Below are 21,371 nucleotides of genomic sequence, written 5' to 3' on the forward strand. Positions count from 1 at the left end.
GTGGGTAGGCTGTGGGGAGGGGGCTCATTACAAAAAGGGCAGCATGAGGACATATTTTGAGGTGATGAAACTGTTCTGAATCTTGATGATTACTGGTTACAAGATCATATGCTTTTATCAAAACTCATAAAATAGTACACCAAAGACAGTAAATTTTACTAAATATAAATAAAAAGAGAACTACAAGAAAACTACCAGGTGACTACAATACTCAGATATCAAAATGGTTAAAAATGAAGAGTAACTATAATAACAGCAAATGCAGGCAAGGAAGAGGAACAACTAGACCTTTCATACATTGGTGGCATGTACAATGGTAGAACCACTTTGGAAAACAATTTTTAACTTTCTTTTAAAATTAAAAATAGACTTATGATACAATACAGAATTCCATTATGTCATTATTTATCCAAGAAAATGAAAGCAAATGTCCACACAAAGACCTGTTGCAATGTTCATAGCAGAGGAAGTGGGGGAAAGCTTGAAGAAATTTTTCTCCATTCTGACTCAGTACTCAGTACTTTTCCACTCTAATTCTTTCTCTTCTTTTGCTCCAGGGCCCCTAAGTCCATAAAACTGTGGGAGCTTTTTTTTTGAGGCTTCTTCATCAGTGAGATGACTAGACCCTCAAGTCTGTACTTATCCACAGGACCTGAAGCCAATTCATTGAAAAAATTGTAAATGGGAGGCAAGGGGAGTAGGCATTTACCCTGGTTTAGTCTATTCCTTAAACAATCATAGTAAGCAATTAAAGACTTGACTGTTACTTTCATTTTGGCTTGTTTTTGTTGGCTACTCAGACTTAAGAGCTCAGCTGAGCTTCTGACAATATGATCATATAAATTGGTGTAAATTATTTCTTAATGAAATTTAACATTTTTTTAATCTCAGGAAATAAGAATGGAAAAGGACTTCCTCAATCTGTAATGATGAAAAACTTAATGGCTATCCCAAGACAGAGTGCAAAAAATGGATGTCTTCTCTTACCACTTCTACTAAACTTGTACTGGAGGTCCTAGTCAGTCCAATAAGGCAGCCAGCACAAAAAGGCACAGGAATTGAAAAGGAAAAAGTATAACTCTCTTTACTTGCTGATGATATAATTATGCACATGGAAAATACAAAATAACTAATGGAACTAATGAATAAATTTAACAATGCTGTTCTATAACCTGATTAGAGATTACACTTACACTATTGTATGGATCTATCAAAATTCACAGAACTGTGCATAAAATCAAACCCTAGAAAAGAAAGAAATGGGTAATACCTTAGGATAAAAAGTTCAATATAAAAGTGAATCATGTCTGTAACTTAGCAACAAGCAATTAAAAATACAAGATCTAAGTGACAGCATTTACTGTAAAAACAATCATATGCATAGGAGGAAAGTGAGCAAATGCTGTGCATGGTTCTACGATGACCCAGTTAAAGACTATCTAGATTAATCAAGATGTACTGTGTTTATGGATTGAAAAAAAAATCAATAATTTTAAGACTTCAATCTTCCTATATTAATCCAAAGACTTGTTGCTATTCCTGTCAAAAATTCAGAAGTTTTTTTTAGTAGGAATTGACAAGATGAATCTAAATTTACATGAAATTAAGAAATAAAACAGATGAAGGGGGGGGGGGAAAGAATGAGAAGCAAACCATAAAACAGACTCAACTATAGAGAACAAACTAAGGTTGCTGGACAGGAGGTGGGTGAGGGATGGGTTAAATGGGTGATGAGTATTTAAGGAGGTCACTTTTGATGAGCACTGGGTGTTAATCACAAAACCAGACAAAGACCCCACCAAAAAGGAGAACTACAGACCAATATCCCTAATAAATATGGATGTAAAAATTCTCACCAAGATACTAGCCAATAAGATCTAAAAGCACATAAAAAGATTATTCACCATGACCAAGTAGGATTTATTCCTGGGCTGCAAGGGTGGTTCAACATTTGTAAATCAATGTGATACACTACATTAATAAAAGAAAGCACCAGAACCATATGATCCTCTCAATTGATGCAGAAAAAGCATGTGACAAATACAGCATTCTTTCTTTTTTTTTTTTTTTAAAGATTTTATTTATTTATTTGACAGAGCGAGATCACAAGCAGGCAGAGAGGCAGGCAGAGAGAGGGGAGGAAGCAGGCCCCCTGCTGAGCAGAGAGCCGGATGTGGGCCTCGATCCCAGGACTCTGAGATCATGACCTGAGCCGAAGGCAGCGGCTTAACCCACTGAGCCACCCAGGCGCCCTACAGCATTCTTTCTTGATTGAAATTCTCCACAGTGTAAGGATAGAGGGGACATACCTCAATACCATAAAAGCCATCTATGAAAAGCCCACAGCAAATATCATTCTCAATGGGAGAAAACTGAGAGCTTTCCCCCTAAGGTCAGGAACAGGACAGGGATGTCCATTCTCACCACTGTTGTTCAACACAGAACTAGAAGTCCTAGCCCCAGCAATCAGAAAACAGAAAGAAATAAAAGGCATTCAAATTGGCAAAGAAGTCAAACCCCCACTTTTTGCAGATAACATGGTATTTTTATGTGGAAAACCCAAAAGACTCCACCCCAAAACTACCAGAACTCCTACAGGAGCTCGGCAAGATATAAAATCAATGCACAGAAATCAGCTGCACTTCTATACATTAACAATGAGACAGAAAAAAGAGAAATTAAGGAATCAACCCCATTTACAATAGCACCCAAAACCTTAAGATACGTAGGTATAAACCTAACCAAAGAGGTAAAGGATCTGTACTCTGAAAACTACAGAACACTTATGAAAGCAATTGATGAAGACATAACAATATGGAAACACATTCCAAGCTCATGGATTGGAAGAATAAATATGGTTAAAAAGCCTATGCTACCCAGCACAATCTATACACTCAGTGCTATCCCTATCAAAATACCATTGACATTTTTCACAGAGCTAAAACAAATAATCTTAAAATTTATATGGAACCAGAAAAGACACCAAATAGCCAGAGGAATGTTGGGAAAGAAAACCAAAGCTGGTGGCATCACAATAATGCACTTCAAGCTATATTACAAAGGCGTAATCATCAAGACAGTACGGTACTGGCACAAAAAAAAAAAAAAAAACCAGACACATAGATAAATGGAACAGAAGAGAGAACCCAGAAATAGACCCTCAACACAATGGTCAACTAATCTTCGACAAAGCAGGAAAGAGTATCCAATGGAAAAAGGACAGTCTCTTCAATAAACTGTGGGAAATAAATTTCTGGGAGAATTGGAAAGCCACATGTAGAAGAATGAAACTAGACCATTCTTTTTTTTTTATATTCAGCATAACAATATTCATTATTTTTGCACCACACCCAGTGCTCCATGCAATCCGTGCCCTCTATAATACCCACCACCTGGTACCCCAACCTCCCACCCCCCGCCACTTCAAACCCCTCAGATTGTTTTTCAGAGTCCATAGTCTCTCATGGTTCACCTCCCCTTCCAATTTCCCCCAAATCCCTTCTCCTCTCTAACTCCCCATGTCCTCCATGCTATTTGTTATGTTCCACAAATAAGTGAAACCATATGATAATTGACTCTCTCTGCTTGACTTATTTCACTCAGCATAATGTCTTCCAGTCCCATCCATGTTGCTACAAAAGTTGGGTATTCGTCCTTTCTGATGGAGACATAATACTCCATAGTGTATATGGACCACATCTTCCTTATCCATTCATCTGTTGAAGGGCATCTTGGTTCTTTCCACAGTTTGGCGACCGTGGCCATTGCTGCTATAAACATTGGGGTACAGATGGCCCTTCTTTTCACAACATCTGTTATCTTTGGGGTAAATACCCAGTTGTGCAATGGCAGGGTCATAGGGAAGTTCTATTTTTAATTTCTTGAGGAATATCCACACAGTTCTCCAAAGAGGCTGCACCAACTTGCATTCCCACCAACAGTGGAAGAGGGTTCCCCTTTCTCCACATCCCCTCCAACACCTGTTGTTTCCTCTCTTCCTAATGTTGGCCATTCTAACTGGTGTAAGGTGATATCTCAATGTGGTTTTAATTTCAATCTCCCTGAGGGCTAGTGATGATGAACATTTTTTCATGTGTCCGATAGCCATTTGTATGTCTTCATTGGAGAAGTGTCTGTTCAATAAACTCTGCCCATTTTTTGATATGATTGTCTGTTTTGTGTGTGTTGAGTTTGAGGAGTTCTTTATAGATCCTGGATACCAACCTTTTGTCTGTACTGTCATTTGCAAATATCTTCTCCCATTCCGTGGGTTGCCTCTTTGTTTTCTTGACTGTTTCCTTGGCTGTGCAGAAGCTTTTGATTTTGATGAAGTCCCAAAAGTTTATTTTCGCTTTTGTTTCCTTTGCCTTTGGAGACATAACTTGAAAGAAGTTGCTGTGGCTGATATCGAAGAGATTACTGCCTATGTTCTCCTCTAGGATTCTGATGGATTCCTGTCTCATGTTGAGGTCTTTTATCCATTTTGAGTTTATCTTTGTCTATGGTGTAAGAGAATGGTCGAGTTTCATTCTTCTACATATAGCTGTCCAGTTCTCCTAGCACCATTTATTGAAGAGACTGTCTTTTTTCCACTGTATATTTTTTCCTGTTTTGTCGAAGATTATTTTCCCATAGAGTCAAGGGTCCATATCTGGGCTCTCGACTCTGTTCCACTGGTCTATGTGTCTGTTTTTATGCCAGTACCATGCTAGAAACTAGACCATTATCTTACACCATACACAAAGACAAACCTAAAATGGATGAAAGACCTAAACATGAGACAGGAATATGTCCAAATCCTAGAGGAGAACACAGGCAGCAACCTCTTCAACCTCAGCCATGGCAATTTCTTGCTAGACATGTCTCCAAAGGCAAAGGAAGCAAAAGCAAAATTGAACTCTTGGAACTTCTTCAAATAAAAAGCTTCTGCACCAAAAAGGAAATAGTCAACAAAACTAAAAGGCAACCTACAGAATGGAGAAGACATTGTCAAGTGACCTACCAGATAAAGGGCTAGTATCCAAGATATATAAAGAATTTATCAAACTCAACACCCAAAATATAAATGATCCAGTCTAGAAGTGGAAAAAGATATGAACAGACATTTCTCCAATGAAGACATATAAATAGCCCAACAGACATGTGAAAAAATGTTCCACATCTCTCGGCATCAGGGAAATACAAATCAAAACCACAATGAGATATTACCTCACACCAGTCAGAAGAGCTAAAATTAACAAGACAGGACACAACAAATGTTGGTGCAGATGTGGAGAAAGGGGAACCCTCTTACACTGTTGGTGGGAATGCAAGCTTGTACAGTCACTCTGGAAAACGGTATGGAGATCCCTCAAAAAGTTAAAAATAGAGCTACCCTATTACCTAGCAATTGCACTACTAGGTATTTACCCCAAAGATGAATGTAGTAATCCAAAGGGGCACCTGCACCCCAATGATTATAGAGCAATTTCCACAACAGCCAAACTGTGGGAAGAGCCAAGATGTCCATCAACAGATGAATGGATAAAAATGTGCTATATATATACAATGGAATATTACTCAGCCATCATAAAGGATGAATACTTACCATTAATATTGGTATGGATGGAACTGTAGGGTATTATGTCGAGTGAAATAAGGAAAGAGGAAGACAATTATCCTATGGTTTCGGTCATATGTGGAATTTAAGAAACAGGGAAGAGGATCATAGGGGAAGGGAAAGAAAACTGAATTAGAGGTCATCAGGGAGGGAGACAAACCATGAGAAACTCTTAACTATAGGAAAAAAACTGAGGGTTGCAGAAGGGGAGGTGATTAGGGGGGTAGGGTAGCTGGGTGATGGGCATTAAGGAGGGCATGGGATGTGATGAGCACTGGATGTTTTACGCAACGCAACTGATGAAATAGTGAATACTACATCTGAAACTAATCATGTTCTATATACTGGCTAATTGAATCTAAATAACTTTTTTTAATGAGCACTGGGTGTTACATGGAAGCGAGAAGTCTCTAAATTCTACTCCTGAAACGAATATTACATTACTTGCTATCTAACTGGAATTAAACTAAAAACTTGAAATAAAAAAAAGGAAACTAAAAAATAGTAATAAAAATTTAATATTAAAGATCAAAAAATAAAAATATATAAAACTAATATGGAGTCAATAGCCAAGACAATTGTCATGACAATCGTGAAAGAATAAATTCAAAAGAGTCACACTACAAAACATAAAGAGTTATAAGGGCACCTGAGGGGCTCAGTAGTTTAAGCCTCTGTCTTAACTCAGGTCATGATTTCAGGGTCCTGGGATCGAGTCCCACATCGGGCTCTCTGCTCAGCAGGGAGCCTACTCTCCCTGCCCCTCTCTGCCTGCCTCTTGGCCTACTTGTGATCTCTTTCAAAAAAAATAAGTAAAATCTTTTAAAAAATTAAAAAAATAGTTATTATAATGCCAAAATAATTAAGATAGTAGCATACTGGCATAAGGATATACAAAAAGATCAACAGAACAGACTAGTGAGTTCCATCCAAGACCTGTACGTACACATTCAATTCATTTTCAATAAAGCCATCAAAGTAAATCAATTAAAAAAGGAGGTTTTTTTTTCAATACATGGTACTGAAATAACTGGTTATCTACATAAAAAAATAATGGGCTTAAGGACAAAATCTGAAACTATAAAGATTCTAGGAGAAAACATATTATTGCAACCTTGGAGCTTAAGATATCTTAGAGAAGACACAAAAGACAAGGAAAGGGAAGGGGGCATAAGGGAGTTTGGGGTAGTAAAAAAGTTCTATGTCCTGACTTGCTCATTGGTTACTGAGTATACAATTATTAAAAAAAAAAACAATTGAGCTGTTCACCTAAGATCACCTAAGATCAGTGCATATCCCTTTTTGTAAATTACACTTCAATAAAATTACACTTCAATAAAATAACTGTTAAAATGAAAACATTAAAATGTTCATTGCAGCTTTACCTGTAAAAGCCACAAACTGGAAACAACCCAAATGTCCATTAACAGGTAAACAGAAAAATAAAGTGGCATATCCATAGGATAGAATACTACATAGCAAGAAAATATAATGACCTGTGGATACACACCACAACATGAATGACTCTCAAATGCTGACAGAAAGACAACAGAACAAGAAAGTGTACATACTACATGATTCCATTAATATAAACTCTAGAAAATGAAAGAAATGTAAGAAAGATCAGTGGTTGGGGCGCCTGGGTGGCTCAGTGGGCTAAGCCTCTGCCTTCGGCTCAGGTCGTGATCTTGGGGTCCTGGGATCGAGCCCCACATCGGGCTCTCTGCTCAGCAGGGAGCCTGTTTCCTCCCCTCTACCTGCCTCTCTGCCTACTTGTGATCTCTCTCACTGTCAAATTAAAAAAAAAAAAAGATCAGTGGTTACTTGGGGATGAGGAATGAAAGTAGGAAGGAAGGGAGGGACTATAAAGAGGTATGGAAATCTTTTCTGGTGATCCATATGTTCATTATTTTTAATGTATCAATGGTTTCACAGGAATTCACATAGGTCACAACTCCACAAATTGTATACTTTAAGTAAATGCATTTTACTGTATGTCAATTATACCTCAATGTTGCTTAAAAACTACAGAGGACCAGATTTGAGCTCAGTAAGAAAGAATTTTCCTTCTAACAACCAGAACAATAGAATTTTAAAATTAAAAGACAGTTCCTGGGTATTGCTGACAAGGTAACATACACTCCCTATTTGAGTGCTTTCAAGAAGGGGCATTTCCATTACTAAATATCTTAATTGTTAGAAAATTATTGATACCAAATGTTCCTGTAACTCATTCCATTGATTCTAGGTCTTGTCTCTGGTACTATCCAAATCTACCTTCCCCCAAATTCAAAATTCATTCAATGATTAGCTACTGAGAACCAACTATATGCAAGGAACCAGTCTATATACTATGGTGAATAAAAAAAAATACATAAGACAAGGATCCTATGTCATGGGTTTCCCAATTTGTATCTAAAAATAACTAAATTCAGCTTATTGTCTTTTTTCACTACTGTCTCCTCTGCTGTGGTTTATACTGTGAGAATGTTTCTGACTTGGCAATTGGACTGAAGATGGTAGGAAAGATACACAAGTACAATCGAGTATCACCATTTTTATTTAGTAGTTTGTGTCTACTAGGATGAATAAAATTACAAAATCATATTAACAGCTCACCAATCACTAAACCAAAGTGGTATACTGGAAAGACAACTAGAATAAGATTCCTGTTCTGCTTCTGCAACTAACAGCTGAGTCCTTCATTAATCATTTCACTTTCCTATAAAATGATGGAGTTGGTCTCTGTAGAGTAGTGGTTTTCAAATTTTTTAGTCTCAAGACCCTTTTGCTCTTATAAAAATCATTGAGGATTCCAACAACTTTTGTTTAGGTGGGTTATATCTATCAATACATACCATATAAAATAAAACTGAGTAATATTTAAAATAATTATTCATTCATTTAAATGTGACAATACTGTGCACTGTATGTTAACTAAGTAAAATTCAAATAAAGAAATTTTAAGTGACAATAATGAACCCATTACATGTTAACATATGTTATGTATTTTTATGAAAACTAATTACATTTTTCAAAAGTACAGAAAAGTGTGAAGAGGAATTGTCTGGTTGTTTTATTTTATTTTATTTTATTTTTTGGCAAATCTCTTTAATGTCTATCTTGATAGAAGACAGCTTCCTCATATCCGCTTCTGCATTCACTCTGTCGCAATATGTTGTTTTGGTTGAAATAGTTGGATCTTCCTATCTGCTTTTGCATTCATTCTGTTGCAATATGTTGTTTTGATTGAAATATATGAAGACAATCTGGCTTCATAAAGTTATATATTTGGAAAATTGAGTACTTTAATAGCCTTTTATGATAATTGTGGATATTTTTTAATACTATTCCAAAGTTCTATAAGTGGTAGACTCTAAGGTTAGTTGCAACACAGAATCTGAAACCTCATCAATTAACTATTTGTACTCAATTACATTAAAACTCATTGATCTATCTTGCCTCTGAATGGATCCTTTACCCATGCATGATATTGTAATATCATGCATTAGTCATTTGGAAAATATTAGTTCACTGAGATTTCTACAACTTCAGAATGTTAACACATTTCATTATACAATATCAAAAAATCATATACATTAATATAATTACCAATCTCATTAGAAAAGACTAAGATCTGGGAAGCTGTCAAGCTCATAGTGGTAGATTCGAATCCAAGTTCTAATTCTTACTTGAAAAGTTCAAACTTGTTTATTGGTGACAAATACTGCCAGTAGTTTTCCTTTAAATAATAGAGTCACTTTGCTCATTTTCAAGAAAATGCTTGCCAAATACCCAAGTCTGAGTAACTACAGTTTGTCTCATTTGTTCTTTCAATAAAAATGTGTTCCATACAAAGATCAGCTAGTTCAACCTACAACTCAATCAATTGCACATGTGCTTTTCCTGAAAACAAAGACCTTACTTCAATATACAGAAGTGTTTTGCATATACTTCCCATTTTGTCATACAGAATATTAAAAAGATGTGGACTCAAGGGATAAGAACTAATAAAATACTTCACTGAGACCATTCTTAAGCAAAATTGGCTTTTTATCCCCTAAGTATATGAAGAATACAACTAGGACAATTTGGTACACTGCACTAGCAGTTTTACCCACCATCAGTGCAAATCCCAACAAGTGGAAAGGGCAAAATGTCTTCATACTCTTATTAAAATAGTCCTCATGTTCCTCCTGATAGGATCTTAGGAATCTCAGGGGTTCAGAGACCACACTTCAAAAACCACTGACTTAAAAGATCTTTAATGTCACTCTAGATCTAAAATGTCCATAATTATGTAAATACTCAATATCTTTCATTTGTACAACTCTATAAAACATTAGTTTCCTTATTAAGTAATACATCTTACATTTAACAAATACATGAATTTCTTAAAAATCTGTAATTCAACTAATCCTGGGGACAAGCTCATGAGGTCATGAAACAGGAACTATTTCTTCCTTCCTAAAAGAACCTTGCTTTTATACAGATTTTCTCACCCACCAACCTTTCCAGGAACCAACATGCTTTGGAAACAGAGGTGCTGAATCACTGGTCTAGCTATTTTTATGGTCCTATTTCACTTGCCAATGTACTTGTGTAAATATATACATACAACACAATTCTAACCAATGAAATATAAGGGCTGTTTTCAGGGTGGAGGTATGGGACATCTTAAAAAGTTTTCATTGCTGATGAAAAAGGACACAAATGAACAAACAGTTCATACTCTTCTTTTTACTAGTCAATGTGGTGTCTGCATGTGATCTCTGGAACTGCAGCAGCCATCCTGCTAGTATGAAGGGCACTAATCTAAGAGTAAGCTGTTAAAGTATGACAGAACAGAAAGTAGAAGGAACCTAGGTCATTATTTGGCTGAACTGATTAACCTTGGAGATATTCTACTTCAAAACTTCTCGTTAAGTGAGCTAAAATTTTCCTTTATTGTCAAGACAGCTGAATTAGTGTTTTCTACCACCTGTAACAGAAAAAAACTTATCTGATATAAACAGGCACTATCACCATTATGCCTATCTTTCATATAGGAAATATTTTACTCCATCAAATAGATTGTGAGATTATGGACAGAGAAGGACCTTTCCTCCATTTGCAAAGTCCTAGAGAGCCCAAAACGCAGAATACACTAAATGGTGTTTCCCTAGTGTCCCACTCTTGGTATCATTTTCCTCCTCAAGTTCCAAGATCTCCTTCAGTATTCCATTAGTGTCATATATACTTTAAGAAAATTTGGAAGCAATTCAGCCAGTTCTCATAACATATAGGAGGAATGTTATTTGAATTGTAAAATGATGGAAATGCCAACAGAATTTCTTACAGTCTTATTGTAGTACTCACTGTCATAAAACCAATTCCATTAACCTGAGTAGCACTTGCTCATAAGCAGTGCTTATGAGTCTCCAAGTTAATAAGTAAATGTAATGTTTACATCGGATTTAGTAAAATTAAAAAAAAATTAAAAATTGAATTTTGCGAAAGCCTGTCTCATCTTAACATTTGCCTTTGGTTGTCCTTGGTTACCAAATAGCAAGGGATTTAAGGTTCCCATTTCATCAGGGTAGCAAGTACCATCACAGACTACACTTTTGATTAAAGGCCAGCAGAAGCTGCTAAAGGAACAAAGGGCAGTTGGACCTGGATAGATTATGAAGGTAAATAAACTCAAGCATTGATGCATAAAATGAGAATCTGGTTTGTTAAAATTAAAGGAGCCTATGTATCAGAGATCACACTAAAGATGCCTCTCCAAAAGTCCTCAACAATTACTGCTATTAAAAACAAATCTTTGTAATGAAGATTTAGTTAAGTGGCTGGGTGGTTCATTTATAATGTTAATTAGAGAGAATATATTTTCAAAAATTACTTCTGTTCCATGGTTGCTATTGTCAGAGGGGATGAGATAATGGAATCATTACATTTTAAAAAGAAAATCATTAGAGGATATGACCAAAATCAACCAACCAACTGGCAATCAATTGGGCATCAATTCCATAGTCACTGTACTAGATAGAAAAAAATATTATTAAGGTTGTCTCATAGGCACTCTTATACACTACTGATAGGAGTATAATTGGTAAAACCATTCTGCAAAGTAATTTGGCAAGAGAAGATCTCTATCATTCAGAAGCTTAAAGTTCAGCTCTTCAAGTGCCACCTGGAAAAGCCATAATATGTAACAGTCTATGATTTTACAGAGGAATACATTTGAACTGCACAAGCTACAAGGCTGGCATAAAGGCAATAAAGTCTCTTAGCTAGTGAAGAAACACAAGAAGGTAACGTGGGAGTGGTACAAAATGGATGGGGGACCTCCGATTCCACATATACTTAAGAGTTTGCTTCTTAAAAGAGGAGATGCAGGGGACTGCATCGCCCCAAAGTGAGAAAATTATATTAACAATTAATGGGGGTAAGGTCCTGGAGTAACACTAAGGGAAAGATGAAAGCAAGGAACAGCACTAGACAAAGACAGAGCCATTTAAGTGTAAGCATCATAGGCAGCTATGGGGTAGGGACTGGCAAAGAGGGTGAGAAGGGAGAGCAGAGGGGCACCCATTTCATATGCATTCCACAACTCTCCTAGGGAAGGGGGAATGTCAATGGATTTGGGGTATATTATACTTTGCTATTGCTAGGAGGAGGATGAGGGTGGAAGGGGTGATATTCTTGGAGGGGAGGCTCCGCCTTCTGTCCAGGGGAGAAATGCAGAGGAACACATGGTTTACAGAACTAAAATTAAAATTAGGCCCTTGAGGAAGGATGGCATAGGCAATTACAATAAAGAGTTATTAAAGGATGGACCAGTCATGAATGTATCTTTAAAATCAAGTCAAGGGACGCCTGGGTGGCTCAGTCCTTGGATGTCTGCCTTCTGCTCAAGTCATGATCCCAGGGTCCTGGAATCCAGTCCCACATCAGGTTCCCTGCTTGGTGGGAAGCCTGTTTCTTCCTCTCCCACTCCACCTGTTTGTGTTCCCTCTCTCCTTGTGACTCTCTGTCAAATAAATAAATAAAATCTTTTTTAAAAAAGTAAATAGGGGCGCCTGGGTGGCTCAGTGGGTTAAGCCTCTGCCTTCGGCTCAGGTCATGATCCCGGGGTCCTGGGATCGAGTCCCACATCGGGCTGTCTGCTCGGCAGGGAGCCTGCTTCCTCCTCTCTCTCTCTGCCTGCCTCTCTGCCTACTTGTGATCTCTCTCTGTCAAATAAATAAATAAAATCTTTAAAAAAAAAATAAAAATAAAAAATAAAAAAAATAAAAAAGTAAATAAAATAAAGTCAAGTGACCAGTCACAGGAAGGGGTTATGGCAGGGCAGTGGGAATTATTCAACTTTTCAACATGACTTTATTTTTCTGTATTATCTATCATGTATGAAAATACAGACTGGAAAAAAAAAAAGAAAATACAGACTGAGGAAAATCTCATGAGCAGGTTTTAGAGCCAGACCATTCTGATTCAAATCTTGGCCCAATTATTCACTAACTGCATGACTTCAGTCAAGTTATTTAACTACCTTGTAGGCCTTAGATTCCTTATACATATAAATGGGAATAATATTATCTACCTAACAGGTATAACATAGTAACCACTAAAAAAAAAGTTAGCTATAAAAATTTATCTGTTGATATCACCTTTCTAAATGTTAGAGTCTACTGCATGTACCAAAGACTCTGAAAATACTAATGGCTTTTAACCCACTAATTCCCCATAAAGGAAGCAGTACTAAGAAAAGAATACAAAATATGGAATAAGAAATATTCATGGCAGTTTTTCTTACAATGGCTTTCAAAACTTGAAATTTAAAAATATATTCTATAGGGGCACCTGGCTAGCTCAGTCAGTATAGCATGTGATTCTTGATCTTGGGGTTGTGAGTTCAAGCCCCATACTGGGCACAGAGATTACTTTAAAAAAATCCTTTAAAAATATTCTATAAAAGTGAATAAGAGAAGGAAAACTAAAATAAGATAAAGAAAGAGGGGAAGGTAAGCCATAGAGACTCTTAAATATAGGGAACAAACTGAGGGGATGTAGTAGAGGGATGGGGTAATTGGGTGATGGGTTTAGGAAGGGCACTTGATGTAATGAGCAGTGGATGTTATATGTAACTGATGAATCACTAAATTCTACCCCTGAAACTAATACTACACTACATATGAACTAATATGAATTTAAATAATTTTTTTAAAAAAGAAAAAAATGAATAGGTGATTTGTGGTGTGTATAAATTATATACAGTCATTTAAAACTAGTATGCTTGTTTTTTAAAGATTTATTTATTTATTTGAGAAAGAACATGAGCAGTAGGGGCAGAGGGAGGAGAGAGAATCTCAAGTTGAATACTTAACCGGCTGTACCAACCAGGTGCCCCTAAAACTGGTATCTTAAACAAAAAATTTTAATAACATGGGAAAATGCTTAATAAGTAAAACAAGCATTAAGATATACAACTGTATATGAAGTAATCTCAACTTTTTAAAAATTTTAACCAATTTACTTTTTTAAAAAAAATATTAGATACATAAAGAGGAAAATCATTAACAATAATTAGAGTTATTTCTATGCTGTTGATAGAACCATGGAAATGTTTTTATTTTCTTCTTTATAATTTTCTGCATTTTCAAGTTTCCAATACTGCACATTTATTACTTTTGCTATTAGACAAAACCAACATGTAAATTAAAGAAATGAACAAATATATAGTTCTTGCCTATAATCTAATAGGAAGATCAGATAAAATCTCAGGAAACAAAATGCCCCGGAAGACCAAATACATTTAGATACTAGACAGGAAGAGGATAAATATTACAAAATTTTCAAAGAAGAGTAAAATCAGCCATTGATATGTAATAGTAAGGCAAAGTTTCACAGAAAGACTATTCTCACTAGCTTGTAAACTCCATGGAGGCAAGAAACTTGTCTATCTTATATAATTTTATCCACAGTGTCTAACACAAAATGATTTTGTGAACAGTACACATCCAAGAGGAATAAACAACATATACAATTCTTAAATACTTATAAGTAGCTGAACAAATATATGCTGGATGAATATAAACATCACACTGAAACTGAGCAAAGATTTGGATCCATAGGTTTCCAATCAAAATGGAGAGGCAAGGGGCACTGGGTGGCTCAGTCAGTTAAGTATCTGCCTTTGTCTCGGGTCCTGGTCTCAGCATCCTGAGATGGAGCTCACATCATGCTCTCTGCTCAACAGGGGGCCCGTTTCTCCCTCTCCCTACTGCCTACTTGTGCTCTCTCTATCCAATAAATAAATAAAACCCCTTTAAAAAATGGAGAGGCAAAATACATACGTAGTGCTCAAGGTATTATATGAAAGCTCACCTAGACTAGAATGGAGACTGTATATTGTAAAACGTAAAGAAAAACAAGCTTGGATGGAGGGAAAGATCACTATAGACCTTGAAAATCAGGCAGAGAATTTGAGAGTTAATGCATTAAGAAATGACAAGTCAATAACTTGTAATGACAGCAAAGAAATCTTAAATGTATTCACAATTTGCCAACTACTATTCTAAATGCTTTATGTAACTCCTCTCATTTTATCCTCAAAACAACCTGTGACATAGGTACCATGCATCCCCTTTTGCTATAAGGTAATTAAAGCTTAGAGGTTACCACTTGGTTGAAGGTAACACATCTACCAGTCAGATTCCAGGTCTGACTCCAGAGGCCAAGTTTTTAAAGATTCTGCACAAGACCTCTCCAAAGCCCACAAAACATGTCTGCAGAGGGACACCAGATTCTACAACATCAAAGATAATATTTTTATTCTGTGGTCTTGGATACAAATATACACAAAGAGAGATTGAAAAAAGATAGATAAATACGTGGATATACATCTGTGTATATATACATCTATGTCTTAGTTTTGTCTGCTGAGAAGGTATAGAACCAATGACACCTCAATAGCCATGAGCACACCAGGCACCCACACCTTGACTTCTAAATACCATTATCCAATAAAAAGGATCAGGGCTCCCTAGAAAAATGGCTGATTCCAGGGTTGGGGCAGTTTAAGTAGAAAAAATGAGGCTGGAACATTCTGTAGTACCAGAATGTAAGGGAATGCTCAAAAAATGGCAGGGACACACTGAAAGGACACAGAAGCCAAATGGAAGAACCTCCCATTAGCCAAATCTGGGATAATTTCAGCAAAAATAAAAGTAAAAATAGCAAAACTCATTATAACTCATAGAATAGAACAAATATCCATAACTCCATACTGCTATAAGTAACTGAAAGGATAATAAGTAAATAACAGAGGTGAAGTTCTTTGCTATATTAGATTTCAATTATTAAGTACAGAAAATGTTAAAAAGTGAAAACCACTATTTGGCAAATATCACAGTAATAATTATTCAGGCCAGAATCCTCAATAGATGCTAATTTCAAGCAGGCAAAAATATGATGAAAAACAGGATATTTACATTGTCTCACAATATGACCTCACACATCTTTATGAGATCAGCTCACTTTGTAATTACAAAAGGAAAAAACAGTGACTTTATGGCATATAAACTGGTAGACATTACATGAATCAATTATCAAGGTTAACACAAGGTCAAAAGTCTAGTGTTGAACATATAGACATTAAAAGTAAAATAAAAACACAGGAAAAGTGTACACACTCTTACACAAAGGACAAACTCATTTATAAATATATACACAAAACTAAAATTATCTAGATAGTTGAGTAAATAGAATTTGATACAATGGTTAGGTAAATTGGGAAAAAAAAAACAGAAGTGAACTGGGCAATTTAAGCAGAGAGCCACCATATACACATACCCTGTTTAATCATAATAGACATGCTACTGAAAAGTTTAGCATATTTAAAATTATTATGGAAACTGACAAATTAAAAGAAAAATAAAGCAAGACTTTCTTTAAAATAATCATCCACCACAAATAATAGTTGTTTTATAAATCTAACTTTTTATATGTGATAGTATAAAATCACACCTTCAACAAGTAATTGCTTCTAGATTGCTTTTAAATTATATCTCTATATGTAAACATTGTACAAAGATCAAACTGATCTCTATTATGATCTCTTAATTGTAAGTCCAAAGGTGTTTCCATTATAAGATGCTACTTCTCCTAACATCAGCAGGAAGAGATATAATCCCCATTATCATTTCCATTTCACATCCTGTGTTTCCCCCACCAAAAAAAAAAAAAAAAAGTAGCAGAGATCCAAACACTCAAAACAGCAAGTAAGTCTCTATAAACCACATACAAAGGAGGTACTATAGTACAGTCATTGAGGGTAAAGAATTTGGAGTCAAACTGTCTAAATTTCCAGCCCCACAACTTAGTACTTATGTGATTTTTTGGAAGTTACCTAATCTACGATCCGTAGCTTCTTGATCTCTAAAGCAGGGACAACAATCATATATATCTCTTAGGTCTGTTGTGAAGACTATATATGATAATGTACATTGCCATATTAGCACATGCTTGGCCCGCCCATAGTAAACACTCAAATATTTAAGTTATGATCACAGTGTCAACAATTCTTCCTACAGAGCAGTTAATTCATTGTATACTTCAAAGTTAAAACTGTTCCAGGTCACAAACGACACCACTACCCTGAGTATGTGGTTGCCACTGGTCACAAGAGAAACAGCATATTTAAATTAGAGAAACCTATCCACTTCACTGCCCCAAAACACTAACATTTGTATAGTAGGGGGTAGTACAATCTTACACACCATATCCATAAATCTAAGTGCATATCCTACTGATAGTAAGCATGGGTATGATCACCTTTACATAAAAATATGTTATTTTCACCACTAGAAATGACCTTTGCAACGTAAACCTGCCTTTTTCTCATACTGTTAACCTTTTCAGCATTAAGGTTACTCTTTTCCACCTAGTAATCACTCTGTCTAAAAAAAATCTTCCACGTATTTATGATATCCCCATTTGGTATGACTTCAGAGATATATCATTTAACTATGAAAAATTAAAGCAGTTCTTGTATCAGTGTTCTTCCAGACATAAAAGTCCCAATACCAGACTACTTCAGTCAACAATCAGTCAACCCCACTACCACCCATTTTACTCTGGAGAAGGTCACCAATATCCCCAGCACTAATATGGATAGAAGATGCCACTCATATCTTTGAGATGATTAAAACATTTCACCTAACTGGGATATTGATGTGTGAAGTAGAAAAAACCAACCCTGGCTTTATTAGAGGCACAACGTCCTAATGATAGAGAAATAGGATATAAAATGTTTTTAAAACTATATAGAAAGAAAAAGGAAAAAAAAACTGCATATCTTCTGTAACTACTTCATGAACCATCATTAAGAGTCCAAGAAAACAAGCTTGCTCCCAAGTTTTGTCACCCATAAAAAGAAATCTCACTTTTAATATAAATTGTTTTAATACAAATTGATGTATTGTTATACGTACCTGTATGACTAATATCAGGTGCACATTTACTAATAGCAACATCAAAGTAAAAAATTGAAATATTTAAACAAACACCACAAGACCTTTGCCCCTGGGCCAAATGCCATAAGCGCCAAGATTTTTTTTTTAAGATTTTATTTATTTATTTGACAGAGAGAGATCACAAGTAGTCAGAGAGGCAGGCAGAGAGAGAGGAGGAAGCAGGCTCCCCGCTGAGCAGAGAGAGCCGCCGGGATGCCAGCTCAATCCCAGAACCCTGAGATCATGACCTGAGTCCAGGGCAGAGGCTTTAACCCACTGAGCCACCCAGGCACCCCATGCCAAGATATTTTTAAAGTTTTTAAAAGTAACTACTTTCAACAACACAATTGTAGTTTTATCCAGGGGTCTATAAATACTATTAAGTGGCAAAACCTTACCCCATTAAGATGCTCTGCATCAAAAAAGCAATTTTAAGTCATCTCTAATTTTTCGGAGGAACAATTACAAGTGTGGTTGATAGTCATGGTTTTTCAGAAGACTTGCTATCATAATTACATTGTGCTTAAAGTAATGTGAAAGTTAGTTTTCATACCTTGAGTACACATTTTCTGGAGGATAAAAGGACAATGTAATCTGAAGTATGCAGAGTGTATAGGGAAACCAGACAGCTAACTTAAACGTGGACCCAGATAAGCCGTAACACAGCAGCTGCATATATAAAGAATTGATAACTCACTCAATCACAGAAGGCCTAAGCCATGATCTCACATTAAAGTGTTTTTAAAACCACCCATTAAGAACACTCAAATGTAATTTTTAAATAATTTGTCGCATACTTAATTCTTTCAAGGTTAAGGGACTTGAAGGATGATGGGCTTCAGGCTGGAGAATATGTCCTTTAACATCCCTTTTCGTCCTTTACATCTGCCTCATCCCCAGAAAGACCGTGGGTGGGACTACCCAGAGATCCTTCTAGGAGATAATGAGAGACTGGGGTTTTAATTCTACATTCCTAAAACTGAGTGGAACTTTCTGCTCTGTCATTGCACACAGGTGCATCCTCCTCTGTCCTTTAAACCAGAATACTCACTCTCCTTTGAAAAAAGAATTCTTTTCCTTTAAATAGGTGACGGGCATATTTTCGATCTGTTTAGGTGCCTCAGTAAGACTTTTTTTTTTAAAAGTAAATAAGCAAAAACCCAGAACTTAAAAACAAACAAACAAAAACACAACTCAGAGAAGACACAAAGCCTGAAGCCATCCATCTTTACCTCCTTCTTCTTTGGTGTGTTACCTGACCGTCCGCCCTAAGGACATCAAAAGGGGGACACAAGGGCTTTAGTGGCCAGAGGTGTGGCCTAAGAAAGGGGCAAAAGGGAAGCACTTCCTGGGCGCGCTCAGCAGTTTGATGGAAGCTGGATATAGAAAAGTCAAAACATTCAACTACAGACCAGGTTTAAAAGAGTGCGTGGTCTGGGTACAACTAGTGTAAAGGTTAGCCGGCAGGAAAGGGAAACAACCCGAGGGCGGAGGGTGGGGAGGAAAAGTTTCAAAGACCCTCCACTAATAGCCTAGTGAGCTATTAACGTGCTTCCCCCACCCCGGCTCCACTCTGCGCGCGCGCGCACGCACACACACACACACACACACACCCTCTAAGAGCAGCTAGCTGTAGGGAAGCCAGCGGCCCTATTTTTAAACATAAACCTCTCCCCTGGGCTGGAGAAGGCTAGAGTTACCCGCGTTGTAAACAATGTTTCTTCCTAAGCAAGTGAGGGCAGACTGGAATGCCCTTAGCCAAGGCCGAGGAGAAAGGAAGGTAAAGGGACAAAAAGTAATTTCTGCCCGAGAGTGAGATGACTGGTGTTGAGGGGGGGAGTGGGGGGTAGAAGGAAGGACTTACCGCAGCCTCTGCAGGCTGCCCCCAAAGACTCAGGGCCAGTAAGAACAAGCCGGCAGCCAGGCTGACTCCACGCAGTTTCATTCTTCTCCGGCTCCCGCAGCTCCTTCAACACCCGCACGAAATCCCTGGCCAGCTCTGATCAACTGACATAATCTTGAGTTTATGGGGAGAGAGCTAGAGGCGGAGAAGGACAGCGAGGGAGTTCCAAGTGTGCCCGTCAGCTTAGGTGAGGAGGAAGCTTTTTAAAAGTGGAGTGGGTGGGAAAAAAAAAAAAAGAGAGAGAGAAAAGCTCTTCTTCCCTCCCCCCTCCCCTCCCCAAAGCCCGTCTCTCGGGAGAACTTTTCCCTTCTGTCTGGACTTGCAAACTTTTTCCTCATGCAAGTCCCACGGCTCAACTTTCCTCCCTGTCTCCTCCCGCACCGCCCCCTCCCCGCCAGTGCTGGGGAATTTGAGGATCACTCCGCCACCGCTTCAGACTGCACCAGCAACCTGCGGGGGAGTGACGCTCAGTTATTTGGGGGAGGGAAACTTCCAGACCAGTTGGCTGGGCACCATGAGCCCAACCGGGAAGCTTTTCTATTCATTCACTCTCACCTTCCGTTGGTATTACTCTTCCCTGACCAGTTCCACTCTCACTGGTGAAAGCACCAAAGCCAACTACAAATAGACCTGAGCTGGGACTACTTTTTTAGCGGATGGATCTTACAGGAAACTGAGATTTTTATTGTTAATGGTTAGAAACAAATTTTGGTCGCTGCTCCCTGGGCAGCTGGAGCTGTTTGCCTTTCACCTGCTTGCAGGAAAGTGTCTACATACAATAAAATATGTGAAAAATATTAGGACCGTGTATATATATGTGTTACATAAATATATATATTTATATAATTAAATATATTCTTACAACCAAAGAATTAGGAAAATGAACCTACTTACATGAAGCTTTTATGCGTGTTTAAACATCTAAGATTGAGGAGCATTCAGTAGGTATTAGTAATTATTATATGGTTGGATGTTATTATAATACAGTCATCTTTTTATTATAGCATTGCTAAATGCTATAATTTGTACCTTTTATATTAAATAATATAAAAGGTATTGAAACTCATTGCGGTTGTGTTTCCGAAGGATTCAATACAGGAAATTAAAAACTTTCGTGCTGTTTTCTTTAAAACTAACACAAACACCTAATTGGAAACATTGATGTAGAGTTAATGGCAGTAGAATTGATGTTTCTGAAATAAAGTAGACTTGAGCATTGCTTTGGTAATCCTGATCTGCAGATTTGTTAAGTAACCAACAGGCCCAGAAAATATTTTGTGTGGACTCCTTGGAGGGTCTTTGGGGATTTGCTGAACATTTCTGTTATCTCAAACCCTAGAATTTGCCACTTGAGAGTCTTGCAAGGCTTTGG

General features: G+C 37.0%; 2 protein-coding genes across 9 annotated transcripts in view; one reads left to right on the plus strand and one right to left on the minus strand.

Moving 5' to 3' along the window:
• Positions 1 to 20,356, minus strand: part of COL4A5 (collagen type IV alpha 5 chain) — a 221,396-nt gene extending 201,040 nt beyond the window's left edge. For all 5 annotated transcript variants that reach the window (XM_044236046.1, XM_044236048.1, XM_044236047.1 and 2 more), the window contains exon 1: positions 19,961 to 20,356. In XM_044236046.1, the coding sequence (XP_044091981.1) occupies positions 19,961 to 20,041 (81 nt within the window). In that variant the 5' untranslated portion in view covers positions 20,042 to 20,356. The remainder of the gene's footprint in view (positions 1 to 19,960) is intronic.
• Positions 19,833 to 21,371, plus strand: part of LOC122897668 (collagen alpha-6(IV) chain-like) — a 277,766-nt gene continuing 276,227 nt past the window's right edge. For 3 of the 4 annotated variants that reach the window (XM_044236040.1, XM_044236043.1, XM_044236042.1), the window contains exon 1: positions 20,126 to 20,186. The gene's annotated coding sequence lies outside the window, so the exon portion shown is untranslated. Of the gene's footprint in view, positions 19,877 to 20,125; positions 20,187 to 21,371 lie in introns of those variants that run through there. The other variant, XM_044236041.1, reaches the window with a different exon arrangement.

This window comes from Neovison vison, chromosome X (assembly GCF_020171115.1).
Source record: "Neovison vison isolate M4711 chromosome X, ASM_NN_V1, whole genome shotgun sequence".
Lineage (NCBI taxonomy): Eukaryota > Metazoa > Chordata > Mammalia > Carnivora > Mustelidae > Neogale > Neogale vison.